Source organism: Orcinus orca, chromosome 3, assembly GCF_937001465.1.
Source record: "Orcinus orca chromosome 3, mOrcOrc1.1, whole genome shotgun sequence".
NCBI lineage: Eukaryota > Metazoa > Chordata > Mammalia > Artiodactyla > Delphinidae > Orcinus > Orcinus orca.
The window spans coordinates 61404084-61431628 of NC_064561.1; the positions used below are offsets into that span (position 1 = coordinate 61404084).

Consider the following 27545-nt stretch of genomic DNA (forward strand, 5'->3'; position numbering starts at 1 on the left):
CTTGTGATGGACCCTGAGAAGCAAGTTGTAAATACAAACAACACATTCCTGCTCTTACAAAGCTTACAGATTATGGACGTGACCGCACTTGAATAACAAGGGCATGTATTAACCTGGGGGTAAGGTGGGAGGCTTCGAGGAGGAACTGATATGCCAGCTGAGACCTGATGGAGTCATAAAGCTTAGTCAGACTAACCTGTCTGTGTGGCAGCATGTGAGGATGAGGATACGGGGAGGACCATGTGAGCAGGCTGGGCAGAGGATGGAGAAAAATGAAAAGTCCTTATGCGAAGAGAGGAAGAATCAGAAAAAGACATTCCTTACGGCCAGGGTATAAGTGAGTGATGTGGAGGAGGTGAGGCTAGGAGAATGGGCAGGTTCCGGCATAAGGAGCACTCTGAGGTGTGAAAGATATACTCATATATGTCTTCATAGGTCTTTGAAGGGTTTTAAGCAGGGCGTTGACATGACCAAACTCGCCCTTTAGAAAGCCGGCCCTAAATTGATGCGCCAAGTGGACAGGAGCCCTAGGGAGGAGGCTCGTGCAGGCAGCTCAGGCTGCGTGCCTGACGGGCGCGTGGCCCTGGTCTTGGTCACAGCTGTAACTGCTGTCTCTGCCTCTCCCTGGGCTTCTAGGACAGCGGCTGAGGAGACCTTCCCGAGGGGCAGCACGCAGTAGCTGCTGAGCCATCGCACCCGGGAGAAGCAGCAGTAACATGGCAGCCCCTGCTTGAGAGGAATTAAACACCAACAGACTCCATTCAGAGAGGAACAATGTCCAAGAAAGGGCGAAATAAGGGCGAGAAGCCCGAGGCGCTCATTGTCGCCCTTCAAGCTGCCAACGAAGACCTCAGGACCAAGCTCACAGACATCCAGATAGAGCTGCATCAAGAGAAGTCCAAGGTGAGTGGGGCTCCCCGAGGCTGCAGCCTGGGAGGCTCTGGGCCGGCTCTGCCCGCTGGCCTGCCTCAGTGGGCCTCTGTCTGCTGGTTGCCAGAAAGGGCAACAACCCCTGGACAGAGGGAGATTCCCTGTGTGTGGCAGGAGGAAGTTGACCACAGGATACACAGAACATGAGAAAAACCTGCCTGTGGGGCTGAGCTCTGCCTCCCCAGGGGGCCAGATGTAAAAATGGAGACCACACCTGCCCCCACCTACACCTCTGGACACTTCATAGGCATACGGCCTTGGGTAGGTTCCACCCTTGCCCTCTGTAGTCATTTCCCCTGTGGCATTTCTCAGATGTGTCCCTGGTGTCACTCCACTGCTCAGAACCCTGCAACGGCTTCCTGCCTCTCAGTCAGGACTTTCCCCACCACTGAGGACTCTCCCTCCAGCTGTCTCCCAGACCCATCTCCCACTGCTGTCCCCCAGATCACTCTGCTTCAGCCTCTTCGCTGGACCAGGAGACATATGCCCATCACATTTGGGCATATGTCAGCGGCATGCTCCTTCCTCACCAACTTCAAGTGTCAGCCCTAGTACAAGCATCTGACCACAGTGTCCAAAACAGAGCACTTCCTGGGCCCACATACTGCTTAAGGCCTGCCTCTTCTTGATTCATCTCAGAGCAATTTCTATGTTTATGTATTCAACTTGTTTAGTGGTTCTCTCTCCCCAGTCAAGTGTAATCTCTATGACAACAGAGTCTCATCTTACGTCTCTATTCCTAGAGCCTAAATAAATGTCCAGAACTGAAAAGCTCAACATATATTTGTTAAATGAGTAGATGAATGACATGACCAAGAGGTGATTTCTTCACTATACCTTAGCTTCTTCATCAGTCACATACTGTTTTCCTGTTGAGCTGGGATGAGGTTTAAGTTAGACAAGTACAAAAAGGAGTCATGAGGAGTACATGAGAAAATTCACGTCAGAGGCTCAGAGAGCTGCCTGGCACATAGCAAACTCTGAAAAAAAAATGCATGGTAATATCCCTTCTAAAATGCTGTATGCTTGAGTCAGTTGCTATCTAGACTTAAGAAAGTCTCTTTAATTCTCTGAATCTCATCCCTTAAATGAATATGCTAACACTTATCTTACTAGAGTGGTATGGATATCAAACAGGGTCACGGACAGGAAAGCATTTTGAAATATGTGACAGGCATAAGACATTTTTGCAAACTAGAGACAGCCATGTCAGCATAAAGTTGCCTTAAAGAGATAGAGCCTTGTGTAGTAAGGAAACGTTCTTGGTCAAGCTATAGATCACAAACCAACAGATATCCTTATTCTTTTTAATCTACCTCTTCTTCCTTGACGTTGCTATTACATTTTAATTAGTTATTTTCACCCAAATCTATTTCTCCTGGTTTGAGCAATCATAAAGCTTGGATTGGCCAAAGCTCCTGGCCTCCCATCTCAGCTAAGCCTTGACCTTGGATAACCAGACCCCAATGTAAAGTTTGTGAAGGATATTATAGTTTCCACGAAGCTAAAAGGACTGGGATGTCCCGAAATGAAAACAAACAAACAAACAAACAAAACCCAAAAACTTTTGTGTAAGAGTCAGAAAACCAGAATATTGTCTTTATCTCTCCTTGGGGACAAATTTCAGTGTTTCAGTATCTCGATCTGTAATTCAGTGACTGAATCTGTTTCTCCATATCTGTGTCCCTCAAGCATCACTGGGCGTTAGAATAACCTGAGGGAACTTATTAAAAATTGAGATCCCTGGGCCCACAACCCAAGGATTGTGATAAAGTAGGTGGGTTAAGGTTCAGGACCGCAATTCCAGCAAACAGTCCAGACAGTCCCCATGGAGGTGGCTCTCTGCCTTCATGTTGACAAACACTCCACTCCACGATTCCTTCCAGGTTGACAACCTATAAACATTTCATTGGTTTTAACTTTCCCTGGGGCAACATAACATTTCAAGGGAGGCAGACTCCTTTTTTTTTTTGTGGTCCGTGGGCCTCTCACTGTTGTGGCCTCTCCCGTTGCGGAGCACAGGCTCCGGACGTGCAGGCTCAGCGGCCATGGCCCACAGGCCCAGCCGCTCCGCGGCATGTGGGATCCTCCCAGACCGGGGCACGAACCCGTGTCCCCTGCATCGGCAGGCGCACTCTCAACCACTGCGCCACCAGGGAAGCCCAGCAGAGTCCTTTAATTGTAGTAACAACAGAATGACAAACTACCTTCACGGGAAGAAACCTATCCGTCTAAAGACCGGCAACTATAACCTGCCGCTGATTTACAGAGAGCAAACTCATGAGATTTTAAAGAGGCAGAGGCCCGACAGACCCCACCCTGCCATTTTCCACACATTCAAGCTTTTTTTTTTTTTTTCATTCAAGCCTTTTAAAAGGAGTAACTCTTGACCACGGACAGAGCTGTTTATCCTGCCTGTTTATCCAGGGCCTGGCCCTGGTGTCTAAGCCAGCAGGTCAGGGGTAATCTCCTTTGCCTCTGACAAGAGACGAGAAGCCAGACCCTGGAATAAAAGCACTGCCCTATTGTCCCCTCTGCTGCCCCCTCCCCAGTCTCCCTCTCCGCGGCCCTTAATTACAATCCCAGCACAGGGGCCACAGCAAAGCCTCACTGCCTGTCAGCAGCATTCCCCAAAGAGCAAAGGGAATTTAGAGGGCAAACAAGTCATAAAGCAGTTTTATTAAAATAAATACGATTGTGTTTCCAAAGGCCCAAGCTTTAAGAGAGAGAATATGAACAATGCCAACATGTGAATTCACACTCTCAGTTTGGCTCCAAGGCTATGATGATAAAATGACAGTTTAGCCACTGGGGAATGGACTAGTTAAAGAGCAGAAACCTTTGGAGCAATGGGGCATTACTCATTTTTCCAGAAAGACAAATCATCCCATTGACATTTGCAGAACACATTGTAGTAGAGCAGAGTCACAAATGCTAGACTTTTTGGAATGTTTACTCTCTGTCACACACCATAAGAACTGCATTTCCTCCTGACATAATCCCAGCTCTTTCCCTTAGCTCCTGAGTGACCCTGAGCAGGTTATGAAATCCCTCTGCATCTTCCTTCCCTCATCTGTCATGTAGGATAATAGTCATGTTTACTTCCTAAGTGTGTTATTTTTTGAGGAGTTAGTGTCAAACATGTTGCGTTATAATTCAGTCATCTCACTTCATCCTCACTACCATTCTCTGAGGTGGGCATTGTTGTGATCCACATTTTACAGATGAGGAAACCGAGGCTTGGTGAGGTAAAGCAATTCACCCAGAGTCACATGCTAGTCGGTGACAGAGCTGAGTCTTTAACTTCCCTTCTCTCTCCTCCCAAGCCAATGCTCCTTTTTTGAAATATGTTTTTTCCCCAGTTTTATTGAGATATAATTGACATATCACATTGTATTTGTTTTAGGTATACAACATAATGATTTGATATATGTATAAATTGTGAAATGATTACACAATAAATCTAGTCAGTATCAGTCACCTCACATAGTTACAAAGTTTTGTTTTCTTGTGATCAGAACCTCTAAGATATACTCTCCTTGCAACCTTCAAATATTGTTAACAGGATTGTTAACTATAGTTGCCATGCTGTACATTACATCCTCAGAACTTACTTATTGTATAACTGGAAGTTTGTACCTTTTGACCCCCCTCGCCCATTTCTCCCATCTCCTACATCCTGCCTCTGGCCACAACCGCCAGTCCGTTCCCTGTATCTATGAGCTCTAATTTTTTTTTTTTTTTTAGATTCCACACAGTATCTGTCTTTCTCTGTCTGACTTATTTCACTTGGCATAATGTTGCAAATGACAGAATTTCCTTCCTTTTTATGGCTGAATAATATTTTGTGTGTGTGAGTGTGTGTGTGTGTGTGTGTGTGTGTGTGTGTATGTGTGATATATCACATTTTCTTTATCCATTTTACATCAGTGGACACTTAGGTTGTTTCCATGTCTTGCAAAGCCTATGCTTAAAATATGTGAAGGTCTGGAAAATACTGAAAAGTTTAGGCAGAGGAAGAGAGGATGTAAGAACTTTTCTTTACACTATTGTGCAAAATTTCAAATGGAGAAACAAAGTGGGAGAGGGAGTGGGAACATACCCCTATCCTTCTCCCACAGATGCCTGCATTTCCACTGCAGGGAAATGAAACAAAAATACTAGATACAGTCAACTTCTGGTGAGTAGAAATTATCTAAAATATTTGCCAATCGCTGATAGGAATAACCATGCAGATAGGTAGGTCATTTTGACTGGACTCCAGGCATAAGGACCAAGAGGATATAACTGTGAAGAGCCTGTGGTGGATAGGAAAGAACACAAGGCGGGGTCTTTTTCTTTAGTTAATTAATTAATTTATTATTTTCTTATTTTTTTGGCTGCGTTGGGTCTTCGTTGCTCTGCACGGGCTTTCTCTAGTTGCGGCGAGTGGGGGCTACTCTGTTGCGGTGCACAGGGTTCTCATTGCAGTGGCTTCTCTTGTTGGGGAGCATGGGCTCTAGGCACATGGGCTTCAGTAGTTGTGGTTCGTGGACTCTAGAACACAGGCTCAGTAGTTGTGGCACACGGGCTTAGTTGCTCCGTGGCATGTGGGATCTTCCCAGACCAGGGCTCAAACCTGTGTCCCATGCATTGGCAGGCGGATTCTTAACCACCTGCACCACCAGGGAAGCCCAGGGTGAGGTCTTTATGCTGGATGATCTTGTCATTTCTGGCCTGCACTTGTGCATCTATAAAATGAGCAGATTGTAGACAACATAAAAGAGCTAAGGTCCTTGCAAAACGGTCGGGATTAGTTAGGAAAGGAAACTGCTTTAGCTCTTCGGGACCCTTCCCTGACCACCGAGTTAGATGACACTGTTCCCCTAGTTCCATGTACTCTATCACATCGCCCTGTAATACTTTAATCACCGGGCTCTGTACTGTCTGAAGTTATGTTATTCGTTTATTTGCTTGTTTATTGCCTGCTGCCCCCACCCCAATGAAATATATGCTTCTATGAGTAAGAGACCATGTCTGCTTAAGGGATCCCCTAAGTAAGGTATCCCCAGAGCTTGCAGTGCTGCCGGGCATGTAGGAGACATGTCCTACTTGTTGAATGAATTTCCATGGTTCTTTTTAAAACATTCCCAACAACCCCAAGGGATAAGTACATTATAGTATTTATTTAGGTGGGCATCCCCAAGCCTGGGTGGAGAAAGTATTTCCACCCAGGTCTGTTTTTCTTAGAGCAGCACTGAGCCATTAAGCCATGGTATTTCCCTGTCTGTCTGCTCCTTGGACACCATGATCCGCTGATCAGGGTGTGTAAGCACACCAGGGATTGCTGTGAGATGTGAAATCCACCCACCCGATTCCCCAGGGTTTGGTCTTCTCCCTCAGAGGCAGCCTACAGCTAGGATGAACCCCACAGGCACAGAGGGGATGAAGCAGGAGCAGAGGACAGGGCTCGAAGGGTAGGGGCAGGGGGGCAACAGGCCTGGGATGCAGGCTCTGGGAGGAGTCGGCTCCAGACAGCAGTTGCCACCTTGGACAGCCCTTCAGCCTACAAAGCAGTCCTCACAGAGAGCCTGGGACAAAGGCAGCATGCGATACTATTCTGATTTCACTGAGAAAGAAAATGAGTTCTAACCATGTAACTCATTTGCTCCCAGTGACACAACTAGTAGAGCAGCCAAAATGGGAATTCCCATCTTCTCCAAGGCGGTGATCAAGGTAATGCTGCCTTATTCCACCGCACTCTGTTGCCTCCAGGGCACTCTCAGAAAACCAGCCAACCTTCTCTATCCTCAGGCTAGTACTCTAGAGCTTCCAGGTTCAGGGACCACACTGGGCATCCAGTATTTCTTGCTTTCTGCAAATTTAGTTTTATTTTCAGGAAGCCTAAGTAGCTAAAAGCAAGAAATGGAAAGAGAGAAGCTTTTATTACTTCCCCAGGCTGTATAAAAAATCTCCCTTATGGGTCACGTTCCTGTGGCGGCAGCCTTTCCCTCTTCACATCTCCTGTTGGAGAGTTACTCAGTGCCCATGAAAATCCCTGCCTGCCTACCATGAGTTTAGATCTCCAGCAACATCCGATGAAGATAATCCAAGCTGAACCTTTTGCTAACTTGTCTTGTCTTGATAACCTCTCAATTCTCCTTATCTTCGACAGGCTGTCCAATGTTTAATCCTAGATTTCTAAGGTCACATTAAAGCTCAAACACCACCCTCTTTATCTTGGCAGAACTTACAGTGGCATTTTTCAAAGGCCAGAACAGAATGAAGACAGAAGAAGAAATTATAATGTGAGGCCTGGGAGGGCTAGTCATGAATTTTCTTCCTTCTGTCATAGTGGAAGCTTTCCCCAGCCGGATTAAATTTTCCTAATGATCTTTATTTATTTTATTTTACTTTTTGGAAAACACCTCTGGGGTAAAAGGGATATGGGAAGTGTACCATTCAAAGCTCTGTTCAGTGCTCACCCCCTGGCCCTGTCCCACCCCACCCCCCAGTCCTTCGTACACATAATCCAGGTATCTTCCCAGTTAAGATTAGATGCCACCAGGGAACTCAAGACATCTTGAGGAAAATGTTATCTTTGAACATCTCTTTCTATTAGGAAAATCGTTGCTATGGTCTTGATAATGTAATAATAGTAACATTTGTCTTACTACCATAATATGGGTATTTAGATTTATGGTTTTGTTGGTATTAGTATATCATTGCATGATATAATGTTAATATATGCTATAATGTTCATCAAAATTAATATCTAGTATCTACCATGTATTAATAAGTATTAACCTCCCATGTGTTCCAGCCTTTCCAAAGGACTTTTGCTACATTATGGAAGTCAGTCCTCGCAACAATCATATGAGAAGGATATCACCAATTCTAGTTTACACGTGAGACTGAGGCTGAGTCAGGGGCCCCAGCTTGCCCAAGGTTTCAGAGCAAACTAGGAGACCTGGGATCTGACCTGACCTGGCTCCTGGCCCACACTGGACTCTGATCAGCCTTCTTTATGTTGTGCTTATGTAGAGCCTGTTCCCCATTTTTTTCATCAGAAATTCAGGTGCAACAAATACTAGCTACATCATAGAGCTGCCTAGGAGGTTAAATGTACTGATAGGTGTAAAGCCTTTAAAAAATCGCCTCATACATAGTAAATTAAACCCTCAATAAATGCTTACTATTTATGTGATCGAGCTGAAATTTTTCTCCATAAAACATTTCCACTAACAAAATTGATTCTCTCTCCAATTAATAAATAATTTTTTCCATTTCAAAGTATTATCATCTTCACATTTTTTCAGTTACTCAGGGGTAGTTCTTCATCTTTTCGTATACTCATTCTCATGATTTACATTAAGATATTAAGATCTATTTCCTTAGTGGTACAATCTAAGCTGCAAATAATTTTCAGAAAATGATTTTACTACAGAATTTCTATTGGTTCTTTTTTCCTCCCAGATGTCAGTCACATTCTTTGTATCTCCTTCACAGTGAAACTCTTCTCCCAAGCCTAAAAAAATCATACCTAGAAATCCTGCCAAAAATGACAGTTTCCATGACAACCAAAATAAGCAGACATAAAAAATGCCAAATGTAATTCAATACCTTTGAATTTTCTTTGAGTTCTGTGGATCCCTTTTATGTGATAGACAAAAAGGCCAGTGTTAGTTTTGTCTTCATGCTGGAATATATTTCCCATATACCTGTATTTTCACTTTTTTTTTTCTTTTTCATTCATTTCCTCTCCAGTCTACACACAAAAGATTAGTGTTTATAAATAAATTTGAGAGAAATTACAGAATCAGAAAGTGGTACAATCTAATGCACCTGCAGAGAATTTGACAAATAATTTTAGATCAAGAGTATCTCCTCTTATATCCAATAATAATATCATTACCTTACATTTTATAGTACTTTACAGTTCAAGCTACTTTCCCATTCACTATCTAATTTAATCCTAAAAATAATTCTTTTACAGGTATTTTTAAAATTGTAATCAAAGATCCTCAGAATAAAGCAACCTTCTTAGAGACAGCAGATGATGAAATCAAAATACAAACCCAGAATTCATTACCCTTTATCCATTTATACTACAACGTTTTATTGTTTTAGGAAGAGTTGCTAAAATTCCCTTAGTAACTTGTTACCTATCAGCTCTTAATGGTCATGATACTGTTCCAAATGCCTAAGGAACATAAATACGTCCTGCTGAAATTGAAGATGATCCCGTTTCGTATCACTCAAGCTAAAGTTAACTTCCCCAAGGTCCTAGATGGAAGATAAATTACAGAGTTTCTAAATCAGTGAAAAATAAGGCCTCTTATGTCAAAAAGTGCGTTATCTAAAAGAAGAATCAGCAAACATTTTCTGTGAAGGGCAAAACAGTAAATATTTTAGGCTTTGTGGGCCAGTCTCTGTGAAACTACTCAACTTCATTGTAGCGTGAAAGCAGCCATAGGCAATATGGAAATGGATGGGCCTGGTTGTGTTCCAATAAAACTTTATTAAAAAAGACTGGGGGTGGGGCAGGAAAGATTTGGCCTATGAGCTGTTGTTTGCCCACTCATGGTCTAGAAGATACTTCTTCATTGTAGAAAAATGGAAAGTTAGATTTAGGTTTTCATCACTGAAGAACTGAGAGAAACATCAAACAGAGGACAGGCAAACATTATATGTTAGGGGTTTTTTTGTTTTATACAGGGAAGGGATGGATGAGGGCTGCTCTGGGTAACAGTGCAAGCCTATGTTCGTTCTCTAAATCGTTGACAGGATATATTATTCCTGCCTCTGGTTACGAGGCTAGCCAGGGAAACATATTGGCTTACATTCTTTAATTCCACACGTACTCTTTGTCTTCTTATCATGTGTTATGCTGACAACCAATGGGTAGACAAAGATGAACAAGGCTCACTGGCAGCCTTCTAGGAGTTTCCAGTCTGAGGTGAGGTAGGAGAGGAGGTGGTGAGGACAGACAAGTATGTAAAAAAAAATACAGCATAAAGAAAAATGTGGAAGAGACCAGTAAGGAGGTATTAGCAAACTGCACTGAGAAGACAAATGCAGGAGAAATAAGCTTGGTCCTGGGTGATTGGGGTGTCATGACCAGAGAGGGTAACATTTAGTTGGGTCATGAGGAATGAAAGGATCCCAAAAGGAGCTGAGGGAAGGGCAGGTCAGGAAGAAGAATCTCAGGTAGGCACACAGGTACAGCGATGTAGGGCATGTGCAGAAAATAGGATAATCCCCCGTGCCTGGAGAGGTAGAGTGAGGAGTGGAAATGGGAGCTGGAAGTCCAACCAAGTCTTCTGAGAGCTGAAAGATGCAGCTGAAGTGTTGGGATTTTATTCCCCGACAGAAAGGAGTCCTGGCACGTAAATCAGATCATAACAGGACTTTATTAAGAGAATGTCAGCAGCAGTGTGAAGAAAGCTCGGTTCATTAAATGAACCTCCAAGAACTCTGGAGCAATGCTGTCCAAAAGAAATATAATATGTGCCACAAACGCAAGCCACATATGTGATTTTAAAATTTCTTATAACCACAATTTTAAAAAGTAAAACTAAACAGCATTAATTTTAATAATATACTTTATTTTACCTAATTTATCCAAAGTATTATAGTTTCAACATGTAATCAATGTAAAAATTATTAATGAGATATTAATGTTTACCTCATACTGAGTCTTCAAAATCGGGTATGTATTTTACACTTAGGGCAGGGCTCAATTCAGATTTTCAATATTGCAAGTGCTCAGTGTGGCTAGTGGCCACCGCATGGGACAGCACAGCTCTAGAACATATGAACTAAAGGGCATCTGGGAGGGGACCTGAGCCTAGGCTGGAGGCAAGACACAAGGACAGTCATTTGGGGATGCCTGGCTGCATATTTTGCCAAGTCTCCTTGTGCCCTGAGTTCTTTTAGAATAACCTACATGGGAATAATTGCTGTGCCTTTAAAATAAAATGTTCATAAAATGCCATGTGGACTTAGAAAATCCTGTTCTAGCTAAAGGTAGGTAAACTGTTAAGGTAAGTGAAATCTCAGACACTTTACATTATAATTACAATGGTTTCAATAAGGAATTTGGATCTTAACATTTTTCAGCTGGAAGGGCTCTTAATTATTTTATGAAACGTTCTAATTTTACAAATGGCAGAGACTCAGTATCACTCACCTAGATATTACTCCTGGGGCTGCCCAGTTCTTCCCTTTTTCCAGGTTACTGTGTGGGTGTATGTGTGTGTGTGGTGTATGTGCAAACAACAGAGACAGAGGAACAAAGGCAGGCAGCAGAGATGAGGAGGGGGAAGGAGAACAGTACAAGAGCCTGGTGAGTCTTTTTTAAGCTACAGATGCTGGGGCCCTACCCTGATCTACTGAATCAGAGATGGACTCACAGACAAATTAAGGTAGTGCCATTGCTAATCTACGAAGAGACCTATGTTATCATTAGAAATAGTACAAAACACAGGAGAATTTTTTAAACCAGAATACCTGACAGATGAAAAGATGAAAAGGAATACTTTATTAAATTCCTTGGAGTGTTGGCTTAGGTGGGAGAGAGAGGGAGATAAAAGCACGGGGTAGTGAAGGATGCAGACACCCATGTAGCAGAAATAACAACAGCCACTGAACGCCTTTAGCACAGGGCCCTGCACTGCAGGGTTTTGGGCTGGTGTGTGTGTACCTGTAATAATTTTGGGGGTGGAACCAAGTTGCCATAGTAAGAAAGGGAAGGTTGAGGACCTATCAACTGTCTTCATTTCTCACCTCCCCCTTAGCAGCAATTAGTTTCTCTTCCCAAAAAAAGGGGCGGAAGAATATTTTATACTTTCACTTTAGGCACCAATTTATTAGCCTGATCATAATATTGAACTATGGACCAACCTGGGTGTCCCGGTACACCCACATTTATCCGTTTGGACCTTGTTAGGGATGTGTAGTCTAGAAAGCTCTCCAGGTGATCTGTTCTCCTGGTGATCCTCACCAGGGTGAAGACTATTATAGTACCGCTTCCTAATTTTAATGTGTACACCAGTCACCTGGGGATTTGTTACACTGCAGGCTCTGATTCGTAGGTCTGGGATGGAGCCCCTGCATTTCTGACAGGCCCCTGGGTGATGGCTGTGCTGCTTGTCTGCAGACCACACAGAACAGTAAGGCCCCAGAACATCAACTATTTTTCTGAACAAAGTAATGTAAGCACCCTCGGGTATTTCCTCCTTTCCCACTGCATTCCCAGCATTAAAAGGCCTGAGGTTCCCCTCGCTCCTTCCACAGGGGGCTGGAACTTGAAAAGAGACGAGGCATTAAGAGATCTCAGGGGCCTGAGCTGCCAGCCCTGCCTAGGAGCACACCTGTTTGATGAGGCTCACCTCTTTTCATCCTTTCACCTCTCTGCCTTCAGGTATCTAAACTCGAAAGAGAGAAAACTCAAGAAGCCAAGAGGATCCGTGAGCTGGAGCAGCGCAAGCACACGGTCCTGGTGACCGAACTCAAAACCAAGCTCCACGAGGAGAAGATGAAGGAGCTGCAGGCCGTGCGGGAGAATCTCATCAAGCAGCACGAGCAGGAAATGGCCCGGACGGTGAAGGTGCGGGACGGGGAGATCCAGAGGCTCAAGTCGGCGCTGTGTGCGCTCCGGGACGGCAGCAGCGACAAAGTAAGGACAGCGCTCACCATTGAGGCCCGCGAGGAGGCCCGGAAACTGTTTGATGCAGAGCGCCTTAAGCTCTTACAGGAAATTGCGGACCTGAAAACGGCCAAGAAGCAGGTGGATGAGGCGCTGAGCAATATGATCCAAGCGGATAAAATCAAGGCTGGGGACCTCAGGAGTGAGCATCAGTCCCACCAAGAAGCCATCTCCAAGATCAAGTGGGAGTCGGAGCGGGATATTCGGAGGCTGGTTAGTAACCCAGGGCAGAACCATTCTCTTTCCAGGCTTCAGAGTGCTTTGGGGTTTGCTTTTTCATGAAAGGTGTCTTTTTCATGAAAGGTGTCTTTCATGAGAGGATTGTAAACAGTACCCTCCTTCTGTCTAGTGCTATGGCCAAGATACAAGATAGGTCAATAGATAAGTAGAGGCGCCCAGGCCAAAATTGGCATTGTAAAAGGTAAAAGATTTTGGAGTCACCTTTCTCATGGAAACTGGATTCTTCCAGCCCCACACGTATGGAGAGTATGGGTTTAATGACTCCTGTTTTCTTGGATGTCCATGGAAATATTCTGAATTATGAACTCTTCCAAAATCAGCATGTTTTGTAGGCTTTCCATTTATAAAATGTTTGGGGGTTTTTACCGGGGAAAGGGAAGTTTCTTTGGCTTTCAAGGTGTCTGAAAATGGCAGCCACTGGGAACATCCTCTGGGATTCACCTGTCTTCTCTCCAGGAACCGTGTCTGAAAGCAAGAAATAGAGCTATAAAACCCCTAGTCATTTTACAAAGAGATCTTCTTTCCCAGAATAAACAGGGGCCACTCAAAATAGGGGCCATTATAATTCTTAAATTGGATGTCATTCCTAAATAGCTTATTTGCTATTACAAATTTCCAAGACTTCCTTCAACCCCTACTGAGTTGAGTCTTTCTTTTTAATATGTATGACCAAAAGCCACGTCAGTCTCTCACTATGCTTAAAAGTAAAACAAATAGAATTATTGTGTGAAAGCTATAATGTTGCAGATTGGCCTTCTCTTAGAAGTATTTATATGCATCTATATTCAGAATGTTTAGCATTAGTTATATCTTGGTTATATATTAACTATCACCTGTTCGAGTGTACTTTATGCTTCTCTAAAAATATTTTCTTAGGAAAAACTACACCTTCCTTCTTGTGTGTGCCAGGTCTAAGCATTTATATTCTAAGAATTCCAATTATGTGTCTTAGACAGTATCTCTAGGATTTCAATTTTATGTACAAAATGGTTATGGTAGAACATTTTAGAAAACCAAACATGTGATTTTCTTTGTACTGCAATACAGTGTGACTGTAAAATGTTGCCTTTGCTACACTTTCCAAATTCTTTATCTGCAATTCATACTATCGCATTGGTTGACAATAAAGACCAAACACAGTGCAGAAATATTGGTCTCTGCCCTGCCTTTGGTTTTTAAGACAACAATGGCTGATGAAGAAAGAATCAAGACTGTGAACTCTGGAGTCAGCAGGTAGGTAAGGAAGCTTACATTAAATATTTTTGCTTGTCGATGCTTTTAATGTAAAATCTTAAATGAAAAGGAAGCTTTACATTAAATACTTTTTACATTATATTTACATTAAATATTTTTGCTTGTCGATGCTTTTAATGTGAAATCTACACGTATATCTACCTGTTGGTCTGCAATTTCTTCCATGATTTCCTTTCACCAGCACATTGCAGAAGCAGACTTGAAATCCCTCTTAATAACAATGTAAAATCTAATCTGTCTGAAGATTGGTTCAAAAATTGGGTACAAACAGAAACAGGGGAAACTTTTTCATTAATACAGATGCACTTCATTTTTTCCTTCTAATCCTGTTCTTACTGCAACACCCAGTTTTATTTTTGGAACTGAAAAGGAGAGAAATGGGAGCTATTCTGTGTAGAAAATTTTCCCAGGGAATTCTGGTATGTACCCATCTAATTAGAAATTTGGAAGATTTTCAGTATTCTGAAACCAGAGTCCATATTTATAACCAGCATGCAATAGAGACTGCTTGACACTAGGTACTGGATAGTCTACAGAAAACCACTTTGGGAAAATGCTGGAAGGATAACCTTGGCATAAGTATAGCATAGGGCCAAATAGAATGGGCTCTAGGGTCATAAGACTGTATATTAAATCAGTCTTCATCATTTATTAGCCATATGACCATGAACAAGTTCTTAACCCTTTGGGTCCTCAGTCGTCACCTGTGAAATGGTGATAACAGAACCTATATAATAGGATTGTTATAAAATTAGACAAGGTATGTAAGGCCCTGAATGCCTTGAATGTAGAAAAAGATCAATAAATTTCAGTTATAATGATGAGGCTGATTATATGGGTGTAATGGGGTGATTTCCCAGCCAGTTCAGTTATGTAGGGTACTTAAGAACCAAGTAAGAGCATGCAGATCTGGAGCTACGGTAAACTGGAAATAAACCATAGATGACAGATCTAACAAAGGAACGTGCTACTTAGATAAGAGCAACACTGGACTCAAGTTTCCTGCAAGGAGATAAAATGAAGACAATGCTTTTACTCCCAAATTAACAGGACAGCGTTTGATTACTTGCCAAGTTATCAGATGATGTCACAGCACCATGGCCTCCCAAAAATGATCTAAAATTTTATCCTGTGACTTGGAGGCAGTAGCTCACAGAGAGTTACATGTGGGAAGATGTGATTGTATAATACAGTTTCTGTTCCAAATATATATAAATATGTATTTTGGTCTTAGGAACACAGCAAAGAAAGATTTATACCAAGTGATTTGTTATATATAAGGAGACATTTTTATAAAGAGGAGAACAGTATACTATTGTTTGCATTAAATGTGTCTATTCTATTTCCATTTTTAAGATTCTCATGGAATATAATGAAATGAGAAGAAAGGTTTTACCTAATGGCTGTGCTTTCTTCAGAGATTGTTTATAGATATTAACTTCACTAGCCCTCACCCAGGGATGGCAAAAAGTTTTCAGTCCAGTGGAACTCTGATCAATTGGTATCAAATGCTTTTGGCCTTTAGTTGAGAAGTATTTCTGAGGTCATGCCCAGGCTTAACAAAAATGAGTGTTGGGATCAATAAATATATCCCACAGATATAGGTGGGAAAATAGTAACTAATATTACCAGGTATTTTCTATTCCAGTTCTTGTCCCAACCATGATTTTCTGACTATAATAGTAGAATGGTTGCTAAGAACTGGCTGCTCTGAAAAATGGATAGGAATGGAAAGAACCATACAACATGAACCGTGGAAGGACAAATTCACCACTTGAATGCAAACATATTGGCCTTAGGAAATGATGAGGCTACTGGAAATACTGTAGCTTCTTCAGTTACAAATGACCTGTTCATAGTTGTTACTGCTATTTAAACTGAACTCAAAAGTCATTCCCCCAAACAGGAGGTAACATCACACATTGTCCTGGGAAACATTGTAGTAGAATATTTAGCATCTGTCCTTATTAACACTAATGCCCTGTTTTAAAGTTAACTTTTGCTTTCCATATCCAACCAAACCAGACTGTTTCAAACAATATATTGAATCACAGCACCTACATAGGATATACTAGAGAGAAAAAATTACCCTCCTTGACACCTAATTAGTCTAGGATGGCCGTTCATTACCTATTCTTGCCTTGTCTGACTCCTGAATTCAGTATACTTGTCATATTCATGATTTTTTTCCCTATATCAATCAGCAGAACAAAAGTTAAGCTCATACCATTGTAAAAATGCATTTCTTTGCAGCATTGTTAAATAAAATGTCATGGGTGTCATTTAATTCAGATGGATGAAATCAAAGCCAAGGACAGGATCATCTTTTCCCTGGAAAAGGAACTGGAGACCCAAACAGGCTATGTACAGAAACTCCAACTGCAGAAGGAGGCTTTGGATGAACAGCTCTTTCTGGTCAAGGAGGCTGAATGTAACATGAGCAGTCCAAAACGAGAAATTCCGGGAAGGGCAGGAGATGGCTCTGAACACTGCAGCAGTCCTGTAAGTCTATTCAAGTTGAAGTTAAAAACTCAGGAGTCATCTTTTATTTAGCGCCTAAGTTTTACTTTTCACTTAAGCTCTTTTCCTGTTTACTACAGAGCAATCAATTCCACCTCCTACTATAAAACAAGCAAGTACCTTGGGAGCAGAGTTTTCTAAACTCATAGACAACAAAGTGGTCTGTACTGCATTAGCTGATCACAAGAGAATTACATATCTTTTAAAATCCTTTATAGAATTTTTCTAGCCGTGATACCTGTCCAAACATCAGCATATTATAAGAATCATAAATTAGATGAAAATACTTTGCCTCTTGCCAAGACTGGTCATTTTCCCTTGTGTGAACAATTGAGTTGAAAATTGGTAAAAATGGTTATCATGTACAGGGGTCAAAATGTATAACTGTGTAAAAGACTAAACCATTTATAATCGTCACCTGAAAGCTTCAAGTCTGATTGTTCGACACTTATTTTCCTGGAGTTTCCTCATTTTATATGAGAAATTATTTTCAGAAGTTTAGTGATAGAAATCAGCTTGTATATAGTTTACTTTCATATCTTATACCTTGCAAATTATTTAGCGCTAAAAAAGATGACAATGTATTTTTTAGGAACAGAGGTAGGTTCCAAAGTAGTACTTAGAACTGACTAATAAATAATTTATGAATATATGTGTGTATATATATATATATATACATATATCCCAGTAGGTGGCGGAAAGAATACTGAACTAGGATTCAGCAGATGTAAGTTTTAGTTCTGTCACTGACACTTAGCTGCAGTGTAGTAAAATTGTCAAGAGAATGAGCTCTAGAGTCATACCCTTTAGTTTAAATCCTGGATCTGCTGTTTGCTGTGTGACCTTAGGCAGATCCTTTGACTGCTCAGAGTTTCCTCATCTGTAAAATAGAGGCAATAGTGGTACTCCACAGAGCTGGTCTAAGGTTTAGAAGAAAAGATATGTAAATATAGAACATAGTGTCTGGCACACAGCATCCAATACATATTAGTATAGACCTTGAACAACTTACGACCTCCCTGAATCTTACCGGTTCTGCTGAATCCTTTAGGATATTGTGAATCAAGGAATAGTGTGTGAAACTGCTTTGCCAACAGTACAGCACTATCAAAATGTAAGATGATAATGGAATTGCAAGTATATATGTCCTATGGACTCTAGAGCACAGACTTAATCTATGACTGCTGCGTGTAAAGTGATTCCATGACTATTATGCCAGTGGGGAAGCCAGCTGATCTGGGCAGAATCTACCAGCGAAGTTTATCCTATAATCTACTGTCTTCTATACATGAAAGTAATGCACCAGCCTTCTGAGTCTGACCTTTTTCTCCGGGGTATGCAGGAATTTGCAAATCCCATCCCTATATCCTGCTCTATCCTCTCTTTGGCTAAGAGTAATAGCAGGACATCTGTCTAGGCTTTGGGAAGCAATGTGCAGCCATGACACAAGGGATGAACCTCATGTAACCATGAACCTCATGTAATCACAAAGTGACCTTGGTCTCACAGCTCACAGATCTCATAAACTGATCCAACCATCTACCACTTCCTTTGCCAGGAGCCAGGGCTCCAGGGAGTATCTGCCACATGGAATTCATTTACAACTTCAAACAGGCTTGATCTTAAACCCAAGCAGAGAATATTGGGGATTGGAATAGGGTAAATATTTACTCTTCTCTGAATAAGAGAACATTTTACTCTCAACTCATGAGCCAAATGAAAGGAACCAAGCCTATTACTTTTATGAGCAGTATTCTAAAATTTTGTGAAAAGTATTATTGAAGAAATAATAATTTTAATTTTCATGTGTAGGATTTGCGAAGAAATCAAAAGAGAATAGCTGAGTTGAACGCCACTATAAGAAAATTAGAAGACAGGAATACCTTGCTTGGAGATGAACGAAATGAATTGGTGAGTTCTAAGCAAATTTTTTTTATTTTATTATTTTTTAAACATTTTGTTATAGTAGTATATACGATGTTATAGAAGTATAGCACAGTAAAGAAAAGCGCACAAATAATAAAGGTATGGCTCAGTAAATATGCCCCAGTGAAGCATATTATGGGCGAAGCACCCATATAACCACTACCCAGGTGAATAAGTGGAAGATTACCAGCATCTCAGAACTTCCCCTTTGTGTGACCTCTTTCAATCACCATCCTTCTAAAGTTAACCACTATACTGAATTCTCTCACTACAGATGTCTGTCGCCATTTTTAAAACGTGTTGTAGGGAATTCCCTGGCGGTCCAGTGGTTAGGGCTCGGCACTTTGATTACTGGGGCCTGGGTTCAGTCTCTGGTTGGGGAACTAAGAGTCCCGCAAGCCGTGCGGCCCAACCAACAACAACAAAATGTGTTGTAAATGGAATCATATGAGAATCACTCCTTTGTGTCGGGCTTTTTTGCTCAGCATTACATTGGTGAGGGTCATCCACTGTGTTGCATGTAGAATTCATTCATTTTCACTTTCTATCATATTCAATTATATATGATATAATTATATATTTATTGTAAAAGTATAAACAATATACGATATGTATATACAATTATATGATAAATATATATATATATTCATCTATTGTTAATGGACATTAATGTTGTTTCATAACAATTTATAGCTGTTAATGGTGCTGCTACATGTCCTGGTGAGAAAATGTGCTCATGTCTGGGGGGAATATACTAAGGAACAGAATAACTGGATCATAGAGTATGCATGCAGTCAGCTTCAGCAGTTGCTACCAGTTTTCCACAGTTGTCTTAATAGCCACATTTCCCCCAACAATGTATGAGAGTTGTAGTTTCTCCATGTCTTTGTCAACATGCAAAGTTAATTGGTCATTTTAGTCATTTTGGTGGGTGTGAGGTATATTCTTATTGTAGGATTTTCATTTTTATTTTCCTTCTCACTAATGAGGTGGAGTAACTTTTCAAATATCTATTGGCCTTTTGGGTATCCTGTGTGATTTGCCCTTTGTCTTTTGCCCATTTCCTCTTGTGCGTTCATTTTCTTATTAGTATTAGGGATTTTTTACGTCATTTTTGGATGCTTGTGTTTAAAATATCATGCTCTGTGCCTTACATTTTACATTCTTTTTGGTGGCTCTTGGTATAATGAAGTCATTTTCAGCCTCTAAACACGAGGGACACATTGTCTTATGTCTTCCCAGTTAAAACGCGTGCGGGAAACCGAAAAACAATGTAAACCTCTTCTGGAAAGGAACAAGTGCCTCGCCAAGAGAAACGATGAACTGGTGGTGTCTTTGCAGCGCATGGAAGAGAAACTAAAAGCCGTTACCAAGGAAAATTCAGAAATGGTGTGTACCACAGACTCTGCAAAACTGCAGCTTCTTTCCTTTTATTACACTGTTAACCTGACTTCCTGGTCTTTCCCAGTTTATTTTTAAAATACAATGCTATTTGTGAAAGCTTAGATTTTTCCCTTATGTAAGCAAGGAACACATAAGGAAGAAATCAAGAGAAGGTTGCTGGCTTTGAATTTTGTGGGGTTTCTAAATTTTGCAGAATGATGGGAGCACTTCCAGGAATCTGTACACTCTCCAAAAGCTCCAAAATAGAGAAGCAGAGTTTCAACCTAGCTCCTCAGCCACAGAAACCTCCTTCCAAGATAAACAAGGTCCTACTGTATAGCACAGGGAACTATCTTCAATATCCTGTGATATTCCAGAATGGAAAAGAATATGAAAAAGAATATATATATATGTATAACTGAGTCACTTTGCTATACAGCAGAAATTAACACAACATTGTAAATCAACTAAACGTCAATAAAACTTTTTTAAAAATTAATAAAATTAAAAAAATAGAAACCTCCTTCCAAGAATTTCACTAACGTGCACTTTGTGGAACTGTAGAGTGGGTACCCCACATCTCCTGAGATCTTGCATAGTAACTGAGAACAGATGCCATCATTTTCATTATATATAGAGGTGACGTGCTAACGTACTCCTTCACAGACTTCCCGTCCTGCTGTAGAGATCTTCAGACATTCCCAGTGATTTCCACCTATTACAGAAGACAAAATGTACTTGAGGGTGTTAGTTGGTGTGTGTGTGTGTATTGAAGCTGGGCCATTTTCACATTTAGCTGTAGCCTCATAAAGTTTCTACAGATATTTTATGTTAACCACTAACGTTTGGGATTTTCAAAGTCTCCACCTGCATTTTCTTTTTTTTTTTCAACCCAGAGAGAAAAAATTACATCTCATCCACCCTTGAAGAAATTAAAATCTCTGAATGACCTCGATCAAGCTAATGAAGAACAAGAGACAGAGTTTCTAAAACTTCAGGTCATTGAACAGCAGAACATTATTGATGAGCTCACAAGGGTAGGTCTTGATTAATCTATAAACTCTAAGCTGTTTCCAAGGACAAGTAGCCAAGAAATCAACATACACTTAGAAGCAGTTAATAACTTTGGTAACACAAATAATAGCTGCAAAGCACATTAAAATAATTCCCAAATGCATTATAATGTGAGTAGGTGGATCGTGTGATGTATCTTATAATTGCTTTCCAGTATCAAGATTCTGAGGCTCAGAGATTAAATACTTGGCCTACAATAACAGGACCATAGGTCTCTTGTTTCCCAACACCTGATTCAGTGTCTGGCGCATAGTGGTAGTTTAATAAATATTTGTCGAATGAACACCAATATCATAATGACATAACAGCTGAAATTCCAGTCCAGATCTTCTGACTGTGACTTCAGTACCTGCTGAAGTAGGTAAAGCAGTTACTCCCATCTGCATCTGGCTGAGGCCTGTGTTACCTACAACTTTGGGCTGAGACCTGTATACGCGTTTGGGTTTTCCTGTTTGCCTCTGTCTTTATTATGTGAATGACATCTGTGATCACTCCTGAGGACCAAGCCAAGGCTTACAGATGTGAACTAGTGATGGGGGAGTTTCAAGCAGTAGTCTCCAGAGTAGGGTGAGCAAGATGATTTACTGCCATTGAGGGAAGAAAAGATGATAAATTCTGCTTTATAATTATTTATGGTTCACCTTTTTAAAAGTTTCCATGTTGAGTGTATGTTATAATGCATATGCTACATTTGGAGGGTCATCTAAGTATAAATTTTAAAAGTTTTGGATATATTAAGGTTGCATGATCAAATTACTTTTACTTATAAAGGTGAAAGATCAAAAAAGTTAACACCACTGGCTTAACCAGATTATTTCTTAAACATGTGCTTAAAAGCTCTATGCCCCTCACTTCACTTCCACATCCTTAATAACTCATAAATCTCACAGATTCACTAGTCCAGGAATTTGCTTGGCTTTGAGTATCCTGAGTTTAAGCTAAAAGTTTCTTACAGAATTTTGAGGCATGTCCACCAGACTTTCAAGAAGACATAAGTGTCACTTATTCCATCCACTTTTTAAAAAAATATTTATTTATTTATCTGGCTGCATTGGGTCTTAGTTGCGGCACACGGGATTGTCGTTGCAGCGTGTGGACTTCTCTCTAGTTGTGGTGCACGGGCTCCAGAGCACGCAGGCTCAGTAGTTGTGGCTCGTGGGCTCTGTAGTTGTGGCACACGGGATTGCCCTGCAGCATGTGGGATCTTAGCTCCCAGACCAGGGATCGAATCCGTGTCCCCTGCATTGGAAGGCGGATTCTTAACCATTGGACCACCAGGGAAGTCCCTCCATCCACTTTTGAATTTGTACAGTAAGTATATGGAGTATTTAGCAGGTGGACACCAAAGTCCCAGGATATCTCCTTTCACAAAAAGAATGAATTAAGAAATCGATTGTTATTTCTAGATATTCTTTGAATTTCCCAGAACATTCTAACGAGGACCACCCCCCATCCAAAAAAAGAAAACACTAGATGATTCCAACCAAGCAGATACCCTGTCCCATTTTCAGAGGCTACAGGTGAGAACAAGGATCCAAACATAGTCAAAAGATAGCTTTCTATGCTTTTCAAGTGATTAAGTGAAAAGAATGTTTTATTCTTTAAAATAAAATAATATTTTTTTCCACACCTAAATTTAAAATAATTTGGGATCTGAGAAAATTGAAGAATTGTGCTTTGGGAGAACATGAATGACTATTTTGTTCTTGATTTCAAGTATAACACACTTGAAATCCAATTAGCAACACAGTGTACACAGTGTACTTCCTGACTGTGAGGCTCTCAGATCCACATAATCAGGAAAGGTTGTAGAATATCCTTCCTTTGAAAATACTTAAGTATCAAACCCAAAGTTGCCAAAATTTACAAAACATAATCTTATTTTAAATAGAAATATGTAATGCCTCAGGGGAAAAACAACTCTGTCTTTGGGGGAAAAAAAAAACCCAAAACCCTACGGGGAGATATGTACCAACTCAAGATCTGAAAAGTCGTTAATCTATTTTCCAGGACCGGGAAAAGCTCATTCGTAGGAGAAAGCATAGAAGAAGTTCCAAGCCAATTAAGGTAATGAGAAAACTAGGTTATCAGGCTTTTGCCACACACAGAGCCGGAGAAGTGAGGCTTGCCAAGGAATCTTCCTGCAAAGATGTGATAAATCACATGTTCCTGAATTGCAGCAAACCCTGGGGTTTATCTGCCAGAAGAAAACCTCTTCTCTTGACAGTTCTCAGAAGTCCAAAAATGATTGCGTTGTGGATCTTAACCTGAAAGGGTTTGCTTTAATATGAGTTCCTCTTAGTGAAGAAGCCACTAGGTTTGACATAGAAAGGGTTATCTGACAAGCTGGAGAGTCACACTCCAAGAACATGAAAGAGATACTTATTATTTGATGTCTCCCCTGAATAATATTAGCATCTGGTACCCATCCTATAATTGATTAATATATTTTCATTATTCACTTGGGCAATATTATTGATAATGATACTCTCAATCCATGAATATCTGTATAGCCTCTTATAATCCACAAAGTTTTGTTATTTAATTTGTCAGTGTGTTTGATTTTTGCTTTTAACAATTGCATCATTTGATTTGGATGTGGAATTAGATGATATGAGTTGATAATCCCTTCCCATAGATGCCTGGACTTTCAGAATTCCTTAATTATATTTTAAATACTGGACAGAGTAAATGACATAAAATCATCATGGTATAAAATGTAACATAAAAGAGGATACAGTGTTTTTATGAAGAGCCCAAATATTAATGAATCTTCCTCTGAAATATCAGAAGTGAAATAACGTAGGACAAACATTTATTGGAATTATTGTGTTCATGCCTAATATGTTTATTTCATCAAAGAAGCATTAAAGGATCTATGTCTTCTCTGTTCATTTGCATGTTTGCCAGTTGACAGTGCTTTAATAATATGTTGACTTTCCCCACTGTAAGTTTTATTGGTAAATATGTACTGTCCCTCCATTAGAGGCCTGTTTTGGACCCATTTATCGGCTACGATGAGGACTCCATGGATTCAGAAACATCATCCATGGCCTCATTTAGAACAGACCGAACGCCAGCTACTCCTGATGATGACTTGGATGAAGTAAGCTTTTTCACTTCTCTCTCCTTTTGTGATATTGTCACCACATCTTTCCTTGAAGGGGGAGAAACACCATTTCACTTTTTATCTGCTTTATGAACAGCACATAATCTCATAATAGTGACCAATTTTGAGACTGTGCTTGACTTTGTTACCTCTTAGAAATAGCTTCACCTATGTTATGTAGCCCTTGTAGAAACTTCTCTGAAGTTCAGCTCTGTAACTTGAAGACTTCTTTCAAAATAAAATTATTCTTCCAGATTCTTCATCCAGAGGAGGTGTGAACCAAAGAAGAAGCTTAGAGGAACAGCTTTTAAATAAGTCTAAGACAGTGTTTAGCCAAGTTTCTTTGTTGGCCACCTTCATCTGAACTATCTAGGGGGTTCAATTACCATGAAAGTTCCTGGACCACACAACTCCTGACTCAGGATCTTGAGGGTGGAACCCCCAAATCTGCATTTTTCACAGAACGCCTTGATGATTGTATTATGCTCTGAAGTTTGGGACCTAACGCTGTAAAACTATGTTTTTATCATTTATCTGGGGAAGAAGTTGTTAGATATGAATGTATTGAAAGGAACTGAAACTAAAACTCTGATTACCATCTCCTCAAATTTGGATCCAAAATCTGGGTGTACATTTTTCTCATTTGGATCCAAAATTGTCTGTAATCCAAGCCCAAATGGGTAATAATCAGAAAGGTATAAATAAGCAAATGCTTCTCTTATTAATGAATACTTAAATATTTCTGAAATGCGCATCTGGAATGTGTCATAGTATTTGTGCCCATACACATACTTTAAAATTAAGAAGAAAATCACATAGAATCCAATATCATACAAACCTTTATTTCTCTTTAAAAAATGGACAAATGCTAATATTTCACATTGAACACAGGACCTGAACATAATTATTTTTTGACTTTTTTTTTAACCTCAAGAGTCTAGCAGCTGAAGAATCTGAGCTACGATTCCGACAATTAACAAAAGAGTACCAGGCTCTCCAAAGAGCCTATGCCCTCTTGCAGGAGCAGACTGGAGGCATCATTGATGCTGAAAGAGAAGCCAAGGTTAGTGTACATCTGGGAGAGTGCCCTGAATAGGCTTGCGACAGTCATAGCATAAAAGTATTGCAGACATAAAAGTACCAATAGGGTAGCTTTCTCTGTACCCTTCTCTCCACTGCAGTTTTGAACTGCTTTATCTTTTATGTCAACAAACCTTGGATCTAGAGACATTAGAACCAGCTTAGATCGATGCTTTTGTTCCTTTAAAGATAGTTGAGTACATAGTTCTTATTTTTGCTATTTGAAAACTTATATTTTCAAAGCTAAACAATGTTGAATTTTGGTAATCCATGTTTTTTAGTTTCTTGCTTAATAAAAAAGAAAACTTTTATCTTTCAAAAGCAATGGGTAGCCAGTTCTTTTTCTTAGTTAATAAGTGCACAGCATTACATTGACAGCTTACTGAGAATTGTCACTAACAATATCTCACTTAACCCTTGTGCCAGCCCCCTAAGGTGGGTATTTTATAAAAGAGGAATTTGAGGCTCAGAGAGGTTAATTGAATTGCCCCAGATCACACAGCTAATAAATGCTAAACTGGGATTCCAAGTCATATCATACTGGGTCAGTTGTTTTTTCCATTATGTTGCAACTGCCTCTCATAAGTCTGTTTTTTAAAAAAGCCACATACAGTACTAATACTTGACATTTATTGAGTCGTTGCTGTGTTTTAGGCATTGTATTGAGTACTTTATATGCATTATCTCATGTAATCCTAAAACAACTCTATGAGTTAGATGCTATTATTAACTCCTTTTTACAGGAGAGGAAATAGTAGCCTAGTAGAATTTAAATGTAGCTTAGTTAGGTTAAAACCAGGGTATGTAGCTTAGATAAAAGCTAGGATATGAACCTCGTCCTTCTGAGTTCAGTCATAACCACTATGCCATAACTTCCTTATAGGTTAGTTTACTTGGGGCAAGAAAGAGTGTGACCATCCAGTGATCTTATCCTACTTCCTAATTAGAAGACCTACAATGTACTGAGGAGTGTTGTAGGAACTACTGTTAGTTGGTTAGTGGGAAAGGATAGATATTATAGCTATATTTTTAAATGGTAGCATACATACATACATGCACATACACATACATAGAGAGCAAACATTAAAGAAAACCCACTGTGATTTGGAATAGACACGTAAGCAATCATTAGGAAGGGATGTGTGTGTGTGTGCTTTCATGTCTGTGCCCTAATACTGTAAGAGTTGTGGATTCCTTTATCAGTATTTACTACCCATTCTTAGCAGTGTAGGATTGGTCAATTGAAATAATAGCATATGCCTTGTTTTTTGGAGAGGTGACGACATAGAACCCAGTTCTCTTTCTCTAGTCTCACTCTCCCATCAAAATACAGGTTTAGCATTGTTTATGGCCATTAAAGTAAGACAACTTAACTATTCTGAGCAAAATAGCCTAAAACAAATCAAGATGTTGGGAAAAGAGTAGTAGAGTAAATTCAAAGAAAGTAGAAATGCAAAAATAGTATAGATGAAAAAGTATCAGTGAAAACAGAAGACCTAATCACTTCAAGACAAGGACAAAAAATAGGTTATACTCAACACCCATTCAAAGTTAAAATAATTCTTTTTTTTTTTTTTCCGGCTGCGTTGGGTCTTCGTTGTGGTTCACGGGCTTCTCATTGTGGTGGCTTCTAGTTGCAGAGCACGGGCTCTAGGCACACGGGCTTCAGTAGTTGTGACACACAGGCTTAGTTGCTCCGAGGCATGTGGGATCTTCCCGGACCAGGGATCGAACTCGTGTCACCTGCATTGGCAGGTGGATTCTTAACCACTGCGCCAACAAAGTTAAATTAATTCTTAGCAAACGAAGCTTGGAATTTTTTAACCTGATAAAGAAGCTAACACTAAATATAACACTTAACAGTCCAAAGAAATATTCTCCTCACAGCGAATAATGAGAAAAGAATACTTATCATCACTGATTTTGTTCAACTTTGTTGAACCTATCCAGATCATAAGACAAGGAAAAAAAATATGTGTATGACCAGAAAACAAAAAAAGCTATTTTTCACAAAAAGTAGGATCATATTAAGAGAGAATACAAGTGAATCTAAAAAATTACTAGACTAAATGAAGTAAGGTTGTTCCGTACAAATCAGTGTCCCAAACTGCTGATGTGCGCACACGTGCATGCACACACACACAAAACACATGATAGATACATAGATACATACCTACATACATAGATTTGGATTTAGATTTAAATATAGGGCACAAAGTTGGCTTCAAAATAACAGAAGGATTTTGGGGAAGCAAAATGGGAGAAGGCTTTCCAGAAGGGGAAGTCGTTCAAATAAAGAGAGAAGCGGAGAGGTACAAGGCATATTTAGGAAACAAGGAG

General features: G+C 40.3%; 1 protein-coding gene across 3 annotated transcripts in view; it reads left to right on the plus strand.

The window, feature by feature from the left end:
- The first annotated feature begins 599 nt into the window (after positions 1-599).
- JAKMIP2 (janus kinase and microtubule interacting protein 2) overlaps positions 600-27545 on the plus strand; it is a 70290-nt gene continuing 43344 nt past the window's right edge. For all 3 annotated transcript variants that reach the window (XM_004280383.3, XM_033406845.2, XM_004280384.3), the window contains exons 1-9: positions 600-903; positions 12335-12832; positions 16406-16615; positions 18446-18544; positions 19802-19948; positions 20839-20979; positions 23027-23083; positions 24003-24122; positions 25060-25188. In XM_004280383.3, coding sequence (XP_004280431.1) covers positions 775-903; positions 12335-12832; positions 16406-16615; positions 18446-18544; positions 19802-19948; positions 20839-20979; positions 23027-23083; positions 24003-24122; positions 25060-25188 — 1530 coding nt within the window. In that variant the 5' untranslated portion in view covers positions 600-774. The remainder of the gene's footprint in view (positions 904-12334; positions 12833-16405; positions 16616-18445; positions 18545-19801; positions 19949-20838; positions 20980-23026; positions 23084-24002; positions 24123-25059; positions 25189-27545) is intronic.